Genomic DNA, 19,280 nt, shown 5'->3' with positions numbered 1-19,280 from the left:
AGACCACTCTTCCGTCCTTTCCTTGTGATTATTTCTCGTCAGGTGCTTATCCAATTCCCTTTTGAAAGTATCAATTGAATTTGCCTCCACCCTCAGATAGTACATTCCAGACCCACTTACAACATATAAACAGTTAGTTCCCTTTCCAATCACATTAAATCAGTATCCTCTGGTTCTAGATCCTTCCACTAATGGAAACAGTGGGTGGGATTTTCCGATCATGCTTGCCCTGAAACTGGAAAATCCTGCCCTAGGTCAATGGACTTTCCATGATCCAGCCCTCGCCTGCTACGATTCCCATGGTAGGCGGACGGGAAAATTTATCCCAGTGTCTCTCTCTTTATTCTGAATAGATTCCTCGTGAATTTGAATACTTCTATAAAATCTCCTCTCAGCCATCTCCTCATAGAGGTCTTAGAGGTTTACAGCATGGAAATGGGCCCTTCGGCCCAACTTATCCATTCCACCCCTTTGTTTAACCCCTGAGCTAGTCCCAGTTGCCCACGTTTAGTCCATATTCCTCTATACCCATCTGACCCATGTAATTGTCTAAACACTTTTTAAAAGACAAAATTGTACCCACCTCCACTACTACCTCTGACAGCTTGTTCCAGACACCTTCTATGTGAGAAAATTGCCCCTCTGGACCCTTTTGTATTTCTCCCCTCTCACCTTAAACCTGTGTCCTCTAGTTTTAGACTCCCCTACCTTTGGGAAAAGATATTGACTATCTAGCTGAACTGTGCCCCTCATTATTTTATAGACCTCTATAAGATCACCCCTAAGCCTCCTACGCTCCAGAGAAGAAAATCCCAGTCTATCCAGCCTCTCCTTATAAATCAAACCATCAAGTCTTGGTAGCATCCTCGTAAATCTTTTCTGCACTCTCTCTCTAGTTTAATAATACCCTTTCTATAACAGGGTGACCAGAATTACACACAGTATTCCAAGTGTGGCCTTACCAATGTCTTGTACAACTTCAACAACTTCTGTATTCAAAGTTCTGACCAATGAAACCAGAATGAAGCCGAATACCTTCTTCACTGCTCTGTCCACTTTCAAGGACTCCATTTTCAAGGAGCTACGAACCTGTGCCCCTAGATCTCTTTGTTTTATAACTCTCCCCATTGCCCTATCATTGACTGAGTAAGTCCAGCCCTGGTTCAGTCTGCCAAAATGTATCACCTCGCATTTATCTAAATTAAACTTCATCTGCCATTCGTCAGCCCACCGGCCCAATTGATCAAGATCCCGCTGCACTTGGAGATAACTTTCTTCACTGTCCACTATGCCACCAATCTTGGTGTCATCTGCAAACTTACAAACCATGCCTCCTAAATACTCATCCAAATCATTAATATAAATGACAAATAACAGTGGACCCAGCACTGATCCGTGAGGCACACTGCTGGTCACAGACCTCCAATTTGAAAAACAACCCTCTTCAACCACCCTCTGTCTTCTGTCATCAAGCCAATTTTGTATCCATCTGTCTACCTCACCCTGGATCCCATGAGTTTTAACCTTATGCAACAACGCACGATGCAGTACCTTGTCAAAGACCTTGCACTGCCCTCATCCACTTTCTTGGTTACCCTTTCAAAAAACTCAAATGAATTTGTGAGGCATGATTTTCCGATCACAAAGCCATGCTGACTGTCCCTAACCAGTCCTTGCGTCTCCAAATGCCTGTAGATTCTGTCTCTCAAAGCACCTTCTAACAACTTACCCCCTATAGGTGTGAGGCTCACTGGCCTGTAGTTCCCAGGCTTTTCCCTGCAGCCCTTTTTAAACAAAGGCACAACATTTCCTTTAAAGAGAGCAACCACAGCTTCTTCAGTCTGCACCATTGAAGCCTCTCATCCCTTGACCCCATCCTGTAAATCTTTTCTGTATCCTCTCTAAAGTCTTTACATCCTTCCTAAAGTTTGGTGTCTAGAATTGGATACAGTAATAAGTGGAATCTTGTTGAGGCAGAAGGGATCTTGCCTTCCAGCTGTAGAACTGGTGTGGGACCAATACTGCTTCTTTTTGTGAAGACCCACTGAGCCATGAGCCAATTAGACAGTGGCAAAGTCAGCAACAGACCTTCTTCTGGCAAAAGCCTCACCTACTGACAGCCGCTAGCCAATCAGACGTCGTAATATATTTGTTACCAAATATTAACCGTATTAAAGAAGCATTTTTCCAATTTACAGTAATCAACTTGGCAGCTCAAAAAATGCACATCCGATGTTCAGCCACCATGTTCCACAGCATTTCAGTTAAAATGAGTTTTCAAAGCTGGGGAGGCTGTGGCTGCTGCTGGAAGAACAAGTACTAGAGACCCAGGGTCACAGAGTAACCCAGGCTGTGGAGCCATGGGGAGAGGAATGTAGGGGGGTCAGCACCTCCCCTGTGCAGGGGGGTGTGTGGCTCTGAGCAGGTCCCCCTTTCCAGATATCCCGTCCCTCGTCAAACTGTGTGGGAACTCGTGCATATCCTGCGAATCAGCCCACACGGGATTCCTGTGGCAGGGTTGGAAAATTGCCCCCAGTATTTGTCATACATTGTTTCTTCAAACTTAAGCAAAAGGTAAATATGAGGAAAGTTATTTAAGCAAGAAACTGGTCCCTCTAATATCCTAATGCACCAAACCCAACTTCCATTCCAATCTTGAACTCCCCTAGTGTCTTTGATTCCGGTACCTCTGTTGGTAGATCATTGCAAACGTTTATCACCTTTGTGAATGAAGACATTTCTTCTAAGATCTCATTTAGATTTCCACTAACTTTAGTTTCTGTCTACTTATTCTACTGACTTGTCTGAATTTAAAATAATATCTTGGATTCCCCTTAACTCTGCCTGTTACGACTTTGCACACTTCCCGTAGCTCATCTGCTTTACCTTACATTAAATGTACTATAAACATAAATCTTACTTTCTCTTTAACTATCAGTGGGCAGGCATACCTGCCACACGAGTGTAGCTTCTAATATTTTACCTGAACCCACAGCTAATGGGTTTGTATTTTGACGCATTAAATTCTTCCTTCATTTTACATTTGGGCTTACTTCCAATCCTGCGGAACCTCTCTAGCACTCAGCAAATCTTTCCTTGCTGTAGCCAGTTCATTGCAAACTTTTCCTTGAATCTTCCTTAGCAATCTAGGATGTATGCCCTTTGGGCTAGTATATTTTAATTTTCAGTTTGTCGAACTTAACAAGTTTCTCCTGCTCACTCTTTGATTTAGCAACATCATTGGATCTCACACCACTATTTTCCACGATTGTGAACATTTCTGTCTTTCCACAGATCAAAACACAAGCTTTGGAACAGTAGCTGGTTTATTCTGGTTAAATAAATCAATGCACAGTATATGTTTTCCACGTTGAGAATATAGATTTCCTGTCCTCCTTGGCTTATGAAAGCAATGAAAAATGTGTCCTGCTTGCTCGCCCATCATGGGGCACATCCTGCTGCAGCTTAACTATCAAAGTGGTTCAGACTTTGAAAATAGAAAATAATTTTAGCAGGAGTGCGGCATGATGGCACAGTGGTTAGCGTTACTGCCTCACAGCACCAAGGACCCAGGTTCGATCCCTGGCTTGGGTCACTGTCTGTGTGGGGTCTGCATGTTTTCCCCTGTCTACATGGGTTTCCTCCAGGTGCACCAGTTTCTTCCCACAGTCCAAAGTTAGGTGCATTGGCCATGCTAAATTCTCCCTCAGCGTACCCAAACAGGCGCCAGAGTGTGGCGACTAGGGGATTTTCACAGTAACTTCATTGCAGTGTTACTGTAAGACTACTTGTGACACGAATAAATAAACTTTTTAAAAAAACTTTAAAACTGAAAGAGACTAAGATAGAGGGCACAGAGTGAGGAAATGAGTCTTTCTGCCATTATTGCAATATAAGAGTGTGATTTTCAAGGAAGATTGGCCATAAATTTATTGTAGGATAAAACCAAAATACTGTGGATGCTGGAATCTGAAACAAAAACACAAGATCTCAGCAGGTCTGACAGACTCTGGCAGACAGGTAGACAACTTTATTTGAGTCACTGAAAGTGTACAATAGCAGGATGATGAAAAATAAGCCACTGGCAGGATGGTCAGTGCACTTTTTGAACTCTGCTATGGTGGGCTCACTGTCCAACTCTTGTTATTTTGTGATTGCTTCACACATCCCTCTCGTATTCCCAGATTCAACAGCAGAGCTTCAACCAGAACTGATTGGCGTAGTCTGTTCAGACTTGATGCTGGCAACTGTGTCAACATCTAGATTCTGTTTTTTTTTAAGTCTATTTATTAGTGTCACAAGTAGACTTACATTAACACTACAATTAAGTTACTGTGAAAACCCCCTAGTCACCACACTCCGGTGCCTGTTCGGGTACGCTGAGGGAGAATTTAACCTTGCCAGTGCACCTAACTAGCATCTCTTTCGGACTGTGGGAGGACATCAGAGCACCCGGAGGAAACCCGTGCAGACAGGGAAGAACATGCAGACTCTGCACAGGCAGTCACCCAAGCTGGGAATCGAACCTGGGTCCCTGGCGCCGTGAGGCAGCAATGCTAACCACTGTGCCACCATGTTTGCTGAGGACTTGCTTGTAGTTGATGAGCATGCTCCTCTTGATGGTAATAATTGGCTCCCTTTCAGCCCAAAAAGCTTTAAACCAGTCAGCATTCCTCTGATCTCTTCACCTGCAAGCAGTGAGTGCAGTTATTGATGGGATGGTGCAGATAATCTCACTTTTATGCCACACTCTGACCTTGGGTGTTGTTGTTTGAGAGAGCCTGATCAAGGATGTTGCAGAACTCCTGAGTCCTTTTTTGAATCAGTAGGATGGCAAGTATTGATCCAAAGGTGACCTTTATTCTATGGTATGGTTTCCTTGGCTGATGCCTGATCTTGCTGTACACCAGGGAGTAGTCAGTATCATTGTCAGTGCTGCCATAGCTATAAGCCACTGAAGACGCTGTGGAGGGAGATGTGACTGGTGATGATGAGGTGTGGCTGGCGACGATGAGGTGTGGCTGGCGACGATGAGGTGTGGCTGGCGACGATGAGGTGTGGCTGGCGACGATGAGGTGTGGCTGGCGACGATGAGGTGTGGCTGGCGACGATGAGGTGTGGCGGGCGACGATGAGGTGTGGCTGGCGACGATGAGGTGTGGCGGGCGACGATGAGGTGTGGCGGGCGACGATGAGGTGTGGCGGGCGACGATGAGGTGTGGCTGGTGCTTCTGGCGCGATTGTGGATGTCTTCAGGACACCGCAAGCAAAGTGTAAGAAGTCTCCCTGCACCCCCCTCCCCAAACCCTCTGTGGGGGCTTCGATCATTACGAGTAGATTTTCTTTTCCTTTATTACAAAACCCATTTCATGCTCACGTTTTGTCTCTTGGATTTGCCCCTGCCAGAAGATGTAGGCCGAAGACTTTCCACTTTGCCCACTGTGGGAACCGTAGCATTGCGAGGTGGAATATTTGGCAGGGCCATTTAAAAGTCCATTAAGCTTGGGCGGGAATTTCTGGTCTTGGGGCGCGTGCGGCCGGAGAGTCCCACCCCTAGTGTTTTTCTTCAAGGGGCCTATTTTGAACAAGTCTGGTTTCTTGCAGTGCAGCAATGTTCACATTGAGCCTTGTAGGTTCTGTATCAATCACACCTGCCATGCGTGCATCATCAGCCTGTAAAAGGACATCAGTACAGGCAGGATACACGGTTTTTACATTCCAGTGTGTGTACGAAAGACTGGTGTTTTTTTGTTGATTATCAATGCACCAGGCAAGACAAATTTACCTGCCTGATGAGCTGTATGCGCTCATTGAAGCAAGTAGGCCTAATTGTCAGGGGGCTCCCCAACTGAATGTGGGTGATAGCAGTCCAATGAACATGGTGACCTCTCCCACCATCAGAAATAACCCCTGGATCTTGTGCTCCACCCAATCAAATAAGAGCAGTTGTAAATGCGTCTAGTTTGGGGGCGTTTAAGAGATCTCTGGATAGGTTTATGGACGAAAAGGGATTGGTATAGGCTAGTGGGTCATTGTTTTTGTAACTGGTCGGCGCAACATCGTGGGCCGAAGGGCCTGTTCTGCGCTGTAATGTTCTATGTTCTATGTTCTAACTGTTTCTTTCCCATGCTGTGCCATTGTAAACCACAAAGCTGGAGTGTCTTCTCCCAGGGTGGAGGTCTTGGCAAATAGTATGGAGACCCTAAGTTGCTCAAGCAACCTCCCCTGCCCTCCTCTCCCCTCAGCACTGTCAGTGCTGTAGAAAGGATGAAACCATTATTGCTTGGTACCAGTTCTGCTGCAGAATTTGCTGGAAAGCTGTCTGAAAGGTGACAAATTACCACCAAAGGACTCCACTCTGGATTTCCTGTTAGATTTTACTCTTGGCCACCTTCTTGGTGCCACAACCACAGGCACTGGAGCTATTTGTGCAGAGATGGGTTCTAGTTGTGGGCACCAGTGCATAACCTTGCACTGGTGGGCCTGAATGCCACATTGTGGGTGCCAGGTCTTCTCTGAGTCCCCTGTAGCTTAGTCTGGATCCGTGAGGTACACAGTTTACATATGACATGGGGAGGCACCACTTAATGTTCACTGATAAAGAGGTATATATATGGGTGGGACATGCTTATGCTCTCAGCTCATTTTATGGTAGTTGTACTGATTGGCAGCAGTGAGAACTGAAAGCAAGAGGAGCCATGCAGGCTAACCACTATGCACAGCCCACGTGCTAAAGCACAATACATCGCTTCAGCCGGAGATGTGCGCTCATGATGTAGGGGTTGACATATTAGCATAGATAGAGGATTGTTTAGCTAACAGCAAACTTAAAATGGGAATAAATATGTAATTTTCAAGTTCGTAAGATATTGCCAAGATATAGATCCAAATTGGGGATTAATAGTGGGGCTCAATATTTACAATCTATATCTTGATTAGATGAAAGGATCAAATGTATGGTTGTTAAATTTGCTGATAACACAAAGCTAGGTAGGAGAGTAAGTTGTGAAGAGGATATAAGGAGTCTGTAGAGGGATATAAATTAAGTGAATGGGCAAACATTTGGAAGATGGACCATAATGTGGGAAAATGTGAATTTGGCTGCTTTGGCAGTAAGAAAATTTGCGGATCTCTGCAGTACAGAGGGATCTCGGTGACCTTGGTACATGAATCACCAAACGTTAGTATACAGGTGAAGCAAGTGACTAGGAAGACAAATTGAATGTTGTTGCCTAATGCAAGGCGAATGAAATATAAAAGCAGCAAAATTTGCTAGGGCATTGGTAAGACCACATTTAGAGTACTTTGTACAGTTTTCGCCTCTTTATTTAAACATTAGAAGCAGCACAGAGATTTGCTCGACTGATACCAGTGATGAAGGGTTTGCCTGATGAGGAAGGTTGGACAAGTTGGGACTGTATCCATTGGAATCCCTGAAATTTGAGCTCATTTACAAAGACTACCATTTGAATGGAATCAAACCAGATACAAATGGCCCTTTTAAATTTTGAAAAAGTCCAAGTACAATTACACATGTCATATGTGTTGCTACAATTCTGTGGGCTTCTGAACATCTGCCCTGCTAATATGTGCAGCTGTGTTGTGTCAATTGTTGGAAATAAACTTTACTGTTGTAAAATGCATGCTGCTATTCAATGGCAAGTCAGAGCACATACATAGCACAGCATTGTGGAATTGTCTGCTTGGTTTCAGCTCATCCAGCCAGAAGGCTCTTGGAACAGAATCTCTGAACCAAGGCCAGTTCCTTGTCTAAAGTTGTGAAGCTTTAAAGGGAGCAAATAATCTGTCTCAGAGCTAACAGTAAGAATACGCATGGCCATATGTCAAGAGACAGGACTGCACAGGAATTTTGGAAACTTTTACTTCTTGAAATCCTATTGCAGTTTCTCAGGATTATGATCCTGTACACAGTCACCGTGGGCTGTTTGTGCATTCCCAGCTATATCTGTTTATGAAAGGAAAAACCTCTTCCTCTGCAGTTCAACTGCTGTTATTACAGGAGGAGCACTGTATAAATACATTAAGCAAATGTAATGGAAATCTCTTCAAAACATTGCAGTGGATGGGATGGCTTTAAAAAACACAGTTGCTGGGAAATTCTGTAAGACCAGAAAATGGGCATGACAGTCACAAATCCTGCAAACTTCATGTGGTCTGCTCATTTGGATGATTGTAGTGTGCAACCGACTCTGAGTGCACTGATGAACTCACTGCACAAGGGGGCCCAAACCATGAGAGGAGAGCATAGATTCAGCGTAGCCCTCGTAACTTTAAATCAGCCTGCACCTCTTAACGGGGTGATGCATTTTAACTGAAGCTGGCATTGAGAGTCATTTTAAAAGAGCGTTTGACTTGGGGTAAACACAAGAATTTATTTTATCCTTTCATAAGGTGTGGGCATCGCTAGCTAGGCTGGCATTTATTATCCATCCCAAGTTGCCCCTCCAACACCTTCTTGAAGTGCTGCAGTCCATGAGACGTATATGAACACCCACATTGCTCTTGGGAAGGAAGTTCAAGGATTTTGACCCAGCAACAGTGAAGGAATGGCAATAATGGTCCAGGTCCGGATGGAGTGTGGAACTTGTACCTGTTGCCCTTGTCCTTCTAGGTCATAGAGGTCACAGGTTTGGAAGGTGCTGTTGAAGGAGCCTTGGTGAGTTGCCAAAGTGTACCTTGTACTGTTGCTACCATGCATTGGTGGCGAAGGGAGTAAATGTTTACGATGGTAGGTGAGGTGCCAGTCAAGCAGGCTGCATTGTCCTGGATGGTGCTGAGCTACTTGATTGATGTTGAAACCGTACTCATCCAGACGAATGAGAGTATTCCATCACACTCCTGACTTGTGCTTTATAGATGCTGAACAGGCTTTAGGGAATCAGGAAGTGAGTTACTCACTGCAGAATTCCCAGCCTCTAAACTGCTTTTGCAGCCACAGTTTTTAAATGGATTGACCAATTCAGTTTCTAGTCAATGATAACACCTGGGATGTTGATAGTGGAGGATTCAGCAATAGTATTGCCATTGGATGTCAAAGGGAGATAGTTAGGTGCTCCCTTGTTGGAGATGGTCATTGCCTGGCACTTGCGTGGCGTGAATACTACGTGGCACATGTTACCCTAGCTGAATATTGTCCAGGTCTTGCTGTGTATGGACATGGACTGTTTCATTGTCTGAGGAGTCGCAAATGGTGCTGAACATTGTGCAGTTATCATCAGTGAACATTCACAGTACTGACTTTATCCTGGAGGGAAGATCATTGTTGAAGTAACTGAAAATAGTTGGGCCTTGGGCGCTACCCTGAATAGAAGAACATGGCAGACACTGGGTTCAGTATTTTCTGACAGTGCACTGGAAGCTGAGGTTAAGGGGATGGGTAGAGGAGAAGTGACGTCATTAATCGGCAGATCTACAAGATACTACGATTCCTTCTAACCAAGCTGTCAGCCTAGATAATTGTGATGGTCAATGCCAAGATTCTAGCTCCAGGGATGTGGAATTAAAGCCAGGTTGATTCAGTGGCCTCACAAGTGGCCACGGTCAGTAAATGCATCTTTTAATACCATACCTATCACTAGACTCATGTGCTCTTTATCACACCACACACCCATCACACTGCTACCAACAATCTCTATCAATTATGTATTCAGAGTAACAGTGGTAAAGGGAAGTTTGGAACTATTGTTGAATGGGGAAATGGAATTGCATTCATCAGTACCTGAGTTGGATGAGTCAATCACAAACAGTATGGCCAGAAAGATTATATATTAAAATAAAAACAAAAACAGAAATTGCTGGAAAATCTCAGCAAGTCTGACAACATCTCTTGTGGGAGAGAATAGAGCCACCATTTTCAGTCTAGATGACCCTTCATCAGAGCTGATCATATATTGGTTGCCTCCTCCTTTGCTTTTCAACCTCTTTCTCAGCTGGTTGCTGTATAGCTGATGGCAAGTTCTGTGTCTTCATAGCAAGGTTGTGTAGCTTGTGGCCTCTTTTGATGAACCCTGATATGCTCTGCCAAGTACTCCAGACAAATCCTCCAGATTGTTCCAGGTAGAAGAAGCATTGTTTAAGCAACCCTATGGTCTGCTTAATCTCATTCAATGTGACAGGGTGGCTTTCATTCTGTGCATATGGTACTCACACATGCATGAGTTGAGCACTGGAGTCACGAGCACATAGTCGCTCATCCCCAGTGGCCCTCTCTACAGCTAGTACAGTGGACTGCTGCAGGATGAAAGGAAGGAGATACTTGCATTGGAGGCTGTTCACAGAAACTTCACTCAGCTGATCCCTGGAATGAAGAGGTTGCTGTAGGAGGAGAGATTGAGCAGGCTGGACCTATCCTCTAAGAGAAAAATGAGAGGTGATCTTATTGAAATAAAGTTTCAGAGGTGGCTTGACAGAGTAGATGCTGAGATTCCTGTCATGGTGGAGTCTAGAACCAGGGTGCACAATTGCAAAATAATAGTTGTCCCATTTACCACAGAGATGAGGAGGAATTTCTCCTCTCAGAGGATCATTAGTCTTTGGGATTATCTTCCACAGAGAACAGTGGATTCTGAGTCACGAAATATAGTCAAGGCTGAGTTTGATTTTTGATTGACAAGGGAGTCACGAGTCAGATTCTTGCAAAGGCTCTAATAAATGAATAGCAGTGAGCAGGCCACCACTTGCTGCACAAAGGTTGGAGGGGATGGGGGAGAGAAAAGATAATGAAATAGATGAAGGAATGGGTGCAAAGGCACAGATGGAGAGTTGATGGAGAGACTTAATCAAATGATCTGTCTCGAGAAGCTCAGAGAAAAACGGGATAAGTGGGAAGGTAATTCCAGAGACGTCTGAAGTTTTGCTGCCAGTCATGGAGAGAAGAGGGGTTAGGAAGGCAGAACTGAGAATGTGGATGATGGAGATAGTGTGGTGTGACCACAAAGCCACTTGAATACCAGCATGAACATTTTAAATTTAAAGTGTTGTGATACAAGGAGCCAGTGGAAGTCACTGTGGACAGAGCAATTGGCAACCAGAATGTATTGCAGAGTGGAATGCAAGCAGCTGAGTTTTGAAGAAATTGGAGCTTGTAAAAGATGGAAATCCAGCCTGAAGGACGCACACACAAATGGGCATGAGCAGAAACAACTTGCATTTTATATGGTGGCATCACCAACACATCCCAACAGTGTTTCCAATTTATAGTCCATATTGTTACTTGTGGGAAAATCTAAAACCATGGTTAAGAGTTTTAACAGCAGTTGGGTTTAAATGGGATTGAGGTAAGCATTGCTTCAGAGGTGTAGGTAAATGAAGGGCATTTGGATAGGAAGTTCTGTTTTAGGTTAAGCAGAACGCCAAAGTTTCACATAGCCTGAGATATCTTGAATGGGGAAGAGAACGTCAAGGGCTTTGGCCTTCAGCTGAGTTAGTTTAGTGTTGGGTTGGATGAAATCTTAGCTAATTTTTGACTTGATGTCAGCTGGGCACGAAACAGCAGTGAGATGATTATAAGTTCACTGGAATGGGTTAATGTTAAAGATCAGTGTCATTACAATTTAGTTCTAGGCTTTTCTGGTAGGAAATTAACTATCCCCTATATAAGGCTGCCTGATATCAATTATTCAGGACTCAGTTAGCAGATAACCCACAGAAAGCAACCCCTAACCAAGTTTTAAAAATAGTTTTATATGATTCCCAAAGTTTTATATAATAATGGGATCTCGTGTTTCCAAATTAATTACTCTTCTATGATGTGAATTTTTATTTTTAGGTTTTTAAGATTTCATTAAGACCTATTTGCTAATGCAGGGTTAAAAACTGTATTACCACTGGACTGTATCAGATAAAATACTAATGAAAGACTAGTGAGTATTGCCACCTGGTGGCTTGACGGAGCAGTAAATGTACAGTCAACTTTTAAGAACCTCTGGGTAGCCAAGATCACAATGTTAATACAGATGAGAGCAGCTGTATCACCCATCATAACTATGAATCATTTTTGATTGAATCAAATGTTTTGCTTACATCATCCTATCCACTTGATCTGTCTGTGTGAAGATGTTCTTCCAAAGTCCATCCTAACTTTTCCTTACACCAATTTTAACTGAAGCCCTTTGTTCTCATATACTGACATAATCTGAAATACTCTACTTGATACATTTTATTGATGGCTGTTTAATATTATGTGTGCGCGCGCACACACACATATCCCTCTTTCTGTCACCTTCCTTAAACAGTCGATGAGACTCCCCCAGCCCCACAGTGTGTTTTCCAGTGGCACAGATAGCTCACCTTTGGCTGCCAGTGGGATTTCCAGTCCTTCCGATGTCTACAGCATTTTGCATGGCTCAATTGTCCCACTATCCAGTAACCAGCTGCAGGGGATTGGGTGGACTGGATAATCCTGCCAATGGGAAAGACTGGAAAATTCTGTCCACAGTTTTTCCGGTCGGAACACTAGGAATCAGCCTCGAGACACTTCTCTGCACCATCTCCATTGCCAGAATGGTTCTTTCATGCCTTGGTGACTGGTACTGAATGCAGTATTCACAGCACGATCCGACAGGTCACTTGTACAGTGACAGCATGACATCATCCAGTTTACATTTAACTGACCAAGAAGTATAATTAAGCATTCTATTTGTTTCAGTTATTACCGTGTTACTGACATGACATGTTAAATGGAGGTCCCTTTACATTTATAGTTTTGTAATTGCAAATGCATAATAGTGGCACAGTGGTTAGCACTGCTGCCTCACAGCACCAGGGACCCAGGTTTGATTCTTGGCTTGGGTCACTGTCTGTAGGGAGTCTGCATCTTCTCCCCGTGTCTGAGTGGGTTTTCTCTGGGTGTTCCGGTTTCCGAAAGAAATGCTGGTTACACACATTGTACCATGCTAAATTCTCCCTCAGTGTACCTGTACAGGTGCTGGAGCGTGGCAACTAGGGGATTTTCACAGTAACTGCACTGTTAATGTAAGCCTACTTGTGACACTAATAAATAAAGATTATTGTGCATATTGAAAAAAGCAACAATACATTTGTGAATTCTGTTTACTAAAATTAAATTCAAAGCTTGCTTTTTTCATTCAATTGAAACATGTTCGCAATCAAGTTTTCTCATTAGTTGTGTTTGTTCTGGACGCATCCTGATTGTGGAAACTGACCTTTGATATTTCCAACCTCATAATTTGATCATCAATACTGAATAAAACAAGGCTGTCACAAATGTCCTCACTAATTGAAGTAAAATGTTTTCAGATTACTAGAGTTTAGAACAGCTGGACCTCCCAAATTGTTTTTGTTATTCCAGGAATGCTCATTAAATTAGGGTTGTTTTCCTTGACGTTTTTTTCTTAATTGTGATAAGTACATTGAAAAAAAACTGTTCTTTTGACGGTTCATTTTTTCTGTAGTACATTTTCTTCAATCAAGCTATATTCAGCTGTACTTTGAGACTTATTGGCAGTGAGGATAAAAATTTCCAACCTGTGTTTTTAGCAGATTGCCTCACATGATCTCCTGTTTGACCCAAGCTTCCAGGTGCAGGGCTGAAATTTGGTGGTCTGAAGGAAACCCTTCTGGCTAAGGTTTCCTATTTCCTTATCATTTGGTAGGCATTAGTGTAGCTGAGACAATGAAGAGTTCCTTCTGATCAAGCCTGGCATTTGACATTTTGATAAAATGTCAGGTTCTAACATTGCTCCAAACTGCTGGGATGTCCATTTGTCCAACCAAATAGCTTAAAGTTCAATGTGTGGCACTGAACCTGTTAATAGTTTTGTTTAGTTAAAATCCTAACTGGTGGTATCTTTGTTTTGAGAACTCAGGAAGGGGTTTTAAAAAAAAAGGGCAGCATGGACAACTTGGGCCGAAGGGCCTGTTTCCATGCTGTAAACCTCTGTGACTCTAAGTCAATTGGAAAGGAACAACATTTTATTTGTCAAAGTAAAATTACTCACCAACCCTGTGGCACATGTACATGAGTCCAATCTGGGATCAGGGAATACCGGGTCTGCTCCGTTTTTTAAAGTTTATTGATTAGTGTCACAAGGCTTATATTAACACTGCAATGAAGTTATTGTGAAAAATTCCCTAGTCACCACACTCCAGCACCTGTTTATGTACAGAATGGGGAACAGTCATTTTGGCCTTGCTGGTGTAACCAGAAGCCATTGAGGCTCCCTGGAGAGACTGAAGGCAAGGGTAGGTGCCGGTTGGACAGTACCAGCCTGGCAATGCCATCCTGACGCCTCGGTAATGTCCATTGGGCACCGTAGCACTGCCCAGTGGCAGTGATAGGTGGTGGGGCCTATGTGCACAGGGCTAATGGGGCACCGCCCATGGGGCAGGGCTTATGGGGGGTGAGGCTTGAAGCCTGATCAAAGAGGAAGGGAGGGGGCCCACTGCCACCCTGCTGGCGATTGTTATTGGGGGGAGGGGACGCGATCAGTCTGGGCAGCGGGGGGTTGGGGGGATGGGGCAGCAAGGGCTGTATCTCTGGAGGCTGCATTTCCAAGCACTGTGGGGCTAGCAATCAGCTGTGGATCCCCATGATTGCAGGGAGGGGTACTGTGTTCAGGCTGTCTGCAACAGCAGAGGTCTGACAGCTTCCTCTGTCTATCAGACCTCTGTTGTTGCTGTTGCAGATGTGCAGATACAGAGGTCTGCGCATGCACAATAGCTCCCTCTGCAGGCTGGCTGGCAAATCAAGCCCCCCCCCCCCGCCCCCATCAATGCCTTTAGCAGCGCTAGAAATGGTCTAACCCATATTTTCAATGTCTCTGTCCATAAGATTGGAAGTGAAAATTCACCCAAAAGCAGATCTTCCATTTTCACACCAGTTGGACATCTGGAATCATTCTTATAAAATTCCGCCGCATGTCTCTTTTTCAGTCATACTGAAGTTTTGTGCCATCAAAGGACTATTTGATTCAGATTGGTTAGGCTCACAAGACTTTATCTTACGATTTCCCCTTTCATTATGTTCACTATCTTTGCTGCTGGAACTATCATATTCACTAACTAGTCAAAAAGGAAACAAAAGCCACGACCAGCTAATTCCACTCATGTATAAAACATAAAGAGAAAGCTGTTGTGATGTTTCACAATTTCAGCCCGTTCTCTGGTTGGAAAGGCCCTGGTGCACTCTCTTATTTGCGACATCGCCTAAATTTCAGTGTATAAAATTTTCTGAGCGCAAGATTGTCATCATTTCTTTTGCAAGCCAGAGAGTATTTTAGGAACACTAATATTACTGATTAGCAGAATTAACCATGAGTTGTGATTTGTTTACGCAGCACTTTGTCCAACTGTGCCCATGCTGTGGTAGCTCTGCTATACCCATTCTCCTGGCAGCATACTTTCATACCAGTGCTTCCGTCCTCCATGATCGACATTGTCTGTTGCCCGACACCCTTCCTAGTGGGCCTGCTCTCCAGTTCACTCTCCAAACTAAAGGAACTTCCAGTGGAAGAGGTAAGACCACTGAGAGGCCTCTCTATTTTAAGAAGGTAAACTTCCTACCTGTAAGGTCTATTAAATCAAGCGTTTTATTGGAAAGATATGAGACATTAACCTCACTTTCTTACTCCATTGCTCTTCATTGAAACTCTGGCTACAGGTCTGACATATATCATTGCCTGTGAAGTGTTTTGGGACAGCTTGTATTTTCACATGATGCTGTTTCTTTACCTGCAATGTAACTTCAGAATTAATCCAAATGAGATGTGCTTAAATACGGAAGTGATAATTGATTAAGTAGAAAATAAATAGTGAACAGAAAACACATCTCTTACATGAAGTAATGTCCCAAGGCACTTCACAAAGCACTTGAATGGTCAACAGTTCTAGTTTTCCAGTTGTAAACAGAAGAAAAGTCTGCTCCATTCCAAGACTGGATGGCAGCCAAATAATCTGAAAACAGAGGGAATAAGTGGACCAGCAGATTCAGTAGACAGGAATGTTGTATGTTCTCATCAAGTATGTTGAAGCTGATCCCACATTGCCAGATTGTGTCACTCTGGGGCCGCATGATGTAAAGGAGGGGCCAAAAGATGGATGGGAACAGTTGCCTTTTTCTAGAGATGTGTTGGCTAAAATCAAGTGGAAGGAATAGGTCCAAGTAAGAGTGACTCACTGAGCTAAACAATATGAGAGTTGTTAAGAGGAGAATGGAATGTTGACTGTGTCAAAAGCTGCAAAGTTTCAAACCGGATTGAGGTAAAGTTGCCTAAAAATCTAGGATGTGACAAAAACTTGAGGAGAAAGCGAGTTAAAAGCTGAGAGAGGCACAGGCAGAAAGGTCAAGGGTGTGTCTTCAAGAGGGGAGCATGATCGTGCTTTTGTAGAGGAATGCAATATCTAAGAAGAGGGAATCGCTTGCAATATCAGCTCACGTTACAGCCAAGAAGGCAAGTTGGGTTGACAACTGTTAAATAGCAATATGACCACTGGAGTCAGAGGCGGATTTCATGGCTAAACTGAGGTTTGTCCCAGCTGAACTCACTTTAAATTCCCAAGCTTTTTTATCCGGGAACTGATTTTCGAGTGGGAGAAAAAAGTTATGCCTAGCTCCGGCCATTCTTTATAGGGCTGATTTTTTTTTCTTGGATAAGATCATTGAAGGTGTCTCATAAAGGTCTTGAAGATTTAACATCATCATACAGTTTACACTTGGCAAAAAGACAATGATGACACACAGTTCTGGTCAAAAATACCAATGGTACATGTCAAAAAAAACTGGTTATAACACAAACCCAGAGCAATGTACTCAATGCCACTACAGGAACACTTTATGAACAGCAAAATTTTATATTTTTTTGTCCAAGTGTCAATGAAGGCAGGAAAAGTGGTGTGTAGTCCACCAGCTGCACTGCCGCCTTTTCCTGCCATATTTTTAAACATTTAGACAAAAATAATCACGGAGGCCATACTGGCAAGGCAGCCCCTGAATGAGTCCGTCCCACCAACAGCCTTGACTCTTGACAGATGGGTGCCTCAATTCAGAATAATAATAATAAATAAAAAGAAACTTCACATAACATAACATAAGAAATAGGAGCAGGAGTAGGCCATCTGGCCCTTCGAGCCTGCCCCACCATTCAATAAGATCATGGCTGATCTGTCGCTGCTCAGTTCCACATTCCCGCCCTCTCCCCATAACCCTTAATTCCCTCTCTTATCAGAAACCCATCAACCCGCGTCTTAAAAATATTTAGCGAGGTAGCCTCCACCACTTCAACGGGCAGAGAATTCCAGAGATTCACCACCCTTTGAGTGAAGAAGTTCTTCCTCAACTCCGTTCTAAACTGCCCCCCTTTATCTTGAGGCTGTGCCCCCTAGTCCTACTGTCCTTTCTGAGCGGGAAGAGTCTCTCCACCTCTATCCTATCCATCCCATTCATCATCTTATACGTCTCAATGAGATCTCCCCTCATTCTTCTAAACTCTAACGAGTACAAGCCTAGTTTATTCAGCCTCTCCTCATAGCTCAACCCCCTCAACTCTGGTATCAGTCTAGTAAACCTCCTCTGCACTCCGTCCCCCCATGCCCCACCCTGCTGCCACCACAGACATGGACCCCAGCTGTGCCCCCTCCCCCACCGCAGAGATATGGAACCTCTGGCACCTTCCTGGCACCCAGTCATGGCCCCCTCACCCTGGGGCTGTACTGATCTTTGCAGCCCACCCCACCCCCCCCCCCCCCCCGCCCCCATTGGGTTCTGTTCGCCAGTTCCCCATTTTTAAAAACCTGTCGAGAACACCACAGACATGAAGTCATGCTGCTGGGTAGGAGGAGTTGCTTTTGTACCTGGGGGGTTATTACAGCAGTGTGGCTCGCTAATTATATTTAAATGTATTATAATGGTTATGTCACTGGCAGTGAGGGGGGCAGTTAGAGGGTGGACATTCAAGCTGGGAAATCCCGTCGGCTGTAAAATCCATTTTGGGTCTCTCACTCAATTCTTCACGCCCTCTGCCAATCCTGCCCACTGGAAACAGGGGTAGAAGTTCTCTCCCCCTCCCCACCCCCCCGCAATGTTTCTCTACAGATCAAGGGGACGCCCGTAGATTAAATTGTCCCATCCTGCTAACTAACAAGGATTGGGTGCTGGCAAGCCAACCAGAGAATGGTATGGAGAGATTGCATCAATCATAACAAACAGAGATAATTATGGATTGCTATGGTTTGTGACTGGATAATCCAGAAATTTAAACTGCACATCAAAAGGCCAATTATACAAATGAATCCCATTGGCAGGGAGACTTCCTAGCTGACTATACAGATCAGGAAATAACGAGCATACTGCCCACATTTTTCCATCCACTTACAGACGATTAGGAATGTGACTTCTGACTTTATCTGACAAGTATGTGCAGGAAATACAGGCGGGGTCCAATATATTCACGGCCCTGACTTGAAAATTGTGGCAAATCTAGCTGTGGAGCTGGCATTCTATAACCAAGTTAAGGAACTGAGTCAAGTTAAACTCAGAACATTGCTACTGCTGAAGCAGTTTGACGAACCAATGCAACTAATTCGCCTTAAAATTGTGTTAAAGATCCAAAGCCCATATTTCAACATCACCCTTCCTGGAAGCCTTTAGTGCTTTTTATGTGAATATGCTTCCTTCATATTTGACACCCATTTAAACACAACCCCTGAACAAATTGCTTATTTGTTCTGAATTCCAAGGCTGGGAGAAGCAACTTATTAAATTTCCCGAGTATTGGGGCTATCTTTTTGCAGGAAGTCGAGGCTAAGTATTTCATCTGGTGTGGGGGTTGGGCGGAACGTTTTTAGTCTGAAGAGTCTGTTGAATTCTAAGTGATCATATATTTTATGAAATTCTTTCCAACAGGCACTAATAGTTGACCTAGGGACAGATCGATTCCTCCGACAGGTAAGAGTCAAAGCAAAAATGTCCCTGTAGATGCACTAAGCTATAAACTATTAGTGTATTAATAATTGGAATTGTAATATTATTGGCTAAGGATTCACAACTCCTCAGGTGCTGAAGGTTGCAGGTTTCCTATTAAAAATAAGCTTGTTGTAGGGAGTGAGATGGGCTGGCATGTGGAGTACTGGTCCCTATCGACAATGAGTTGGGTCACTCCTACATTCTCTTGAGTTTCAATCCGGCTGGAAAGGAACCAAGGGAAGTGGGAAATGAGCAAAATAAGGGAACATCATCATTGAGACTGATCTTGCATCCTCCCTACTCCCTGACTAAAAAGATATTTTGCTGTGCTCTCAGTCCCA

At 43.8% G+C, this 19,280-nt stretch overlaps 1 protein-coding gene across 2 annotated transcripts in view; it reads left to right on the top strand.

The window, feature by feature from the left end:
• Window positions 1-19,280, top strand: part of dennd2b (DENN domain containing 2B) — a 378,412-nt gene that overhangs the window by 336,655 nt on the left and 22,477 nt on the right. For both annotated transcript variants that reach the window (XM_080190197.1, XM_080190196.1), the window contains exons 15-16: window positions 15,317-15,494; window positions 18,880-18,921. In XM_080190197.1, coding sequence (XP_080046323.1) covers window positions 15,317-15,494; window positions 18,880-18,921 — 220 coding nt within the window. The remainder of the gene's footprint in view (window positions 1-15,316; window positions 15,495-18,879; window positions 18,922-19,280) is intronic.

This window comes from Carcharhinus amblyrhynchos, chromosome 6, assembly GCF_965287045.1.
Source record: "Carcharhinus amblyrhynchos chromosome 6, sCarAmb.v2.hapA, whole genome shotgun sequence".
Lineage (NCBI taxonomy): Eukaryota > Metazoa > Chordata > Chondrichthyes > Carcharhiniformes > Carcharhinidae > Carcharhinus > Carcharhinus amblyrhynchos.
The sequence above is the reverse complement of the archived record's forward strand: the minus strand, read 5'-3'. Positions and strand labels throughout refer to the sequence as shown.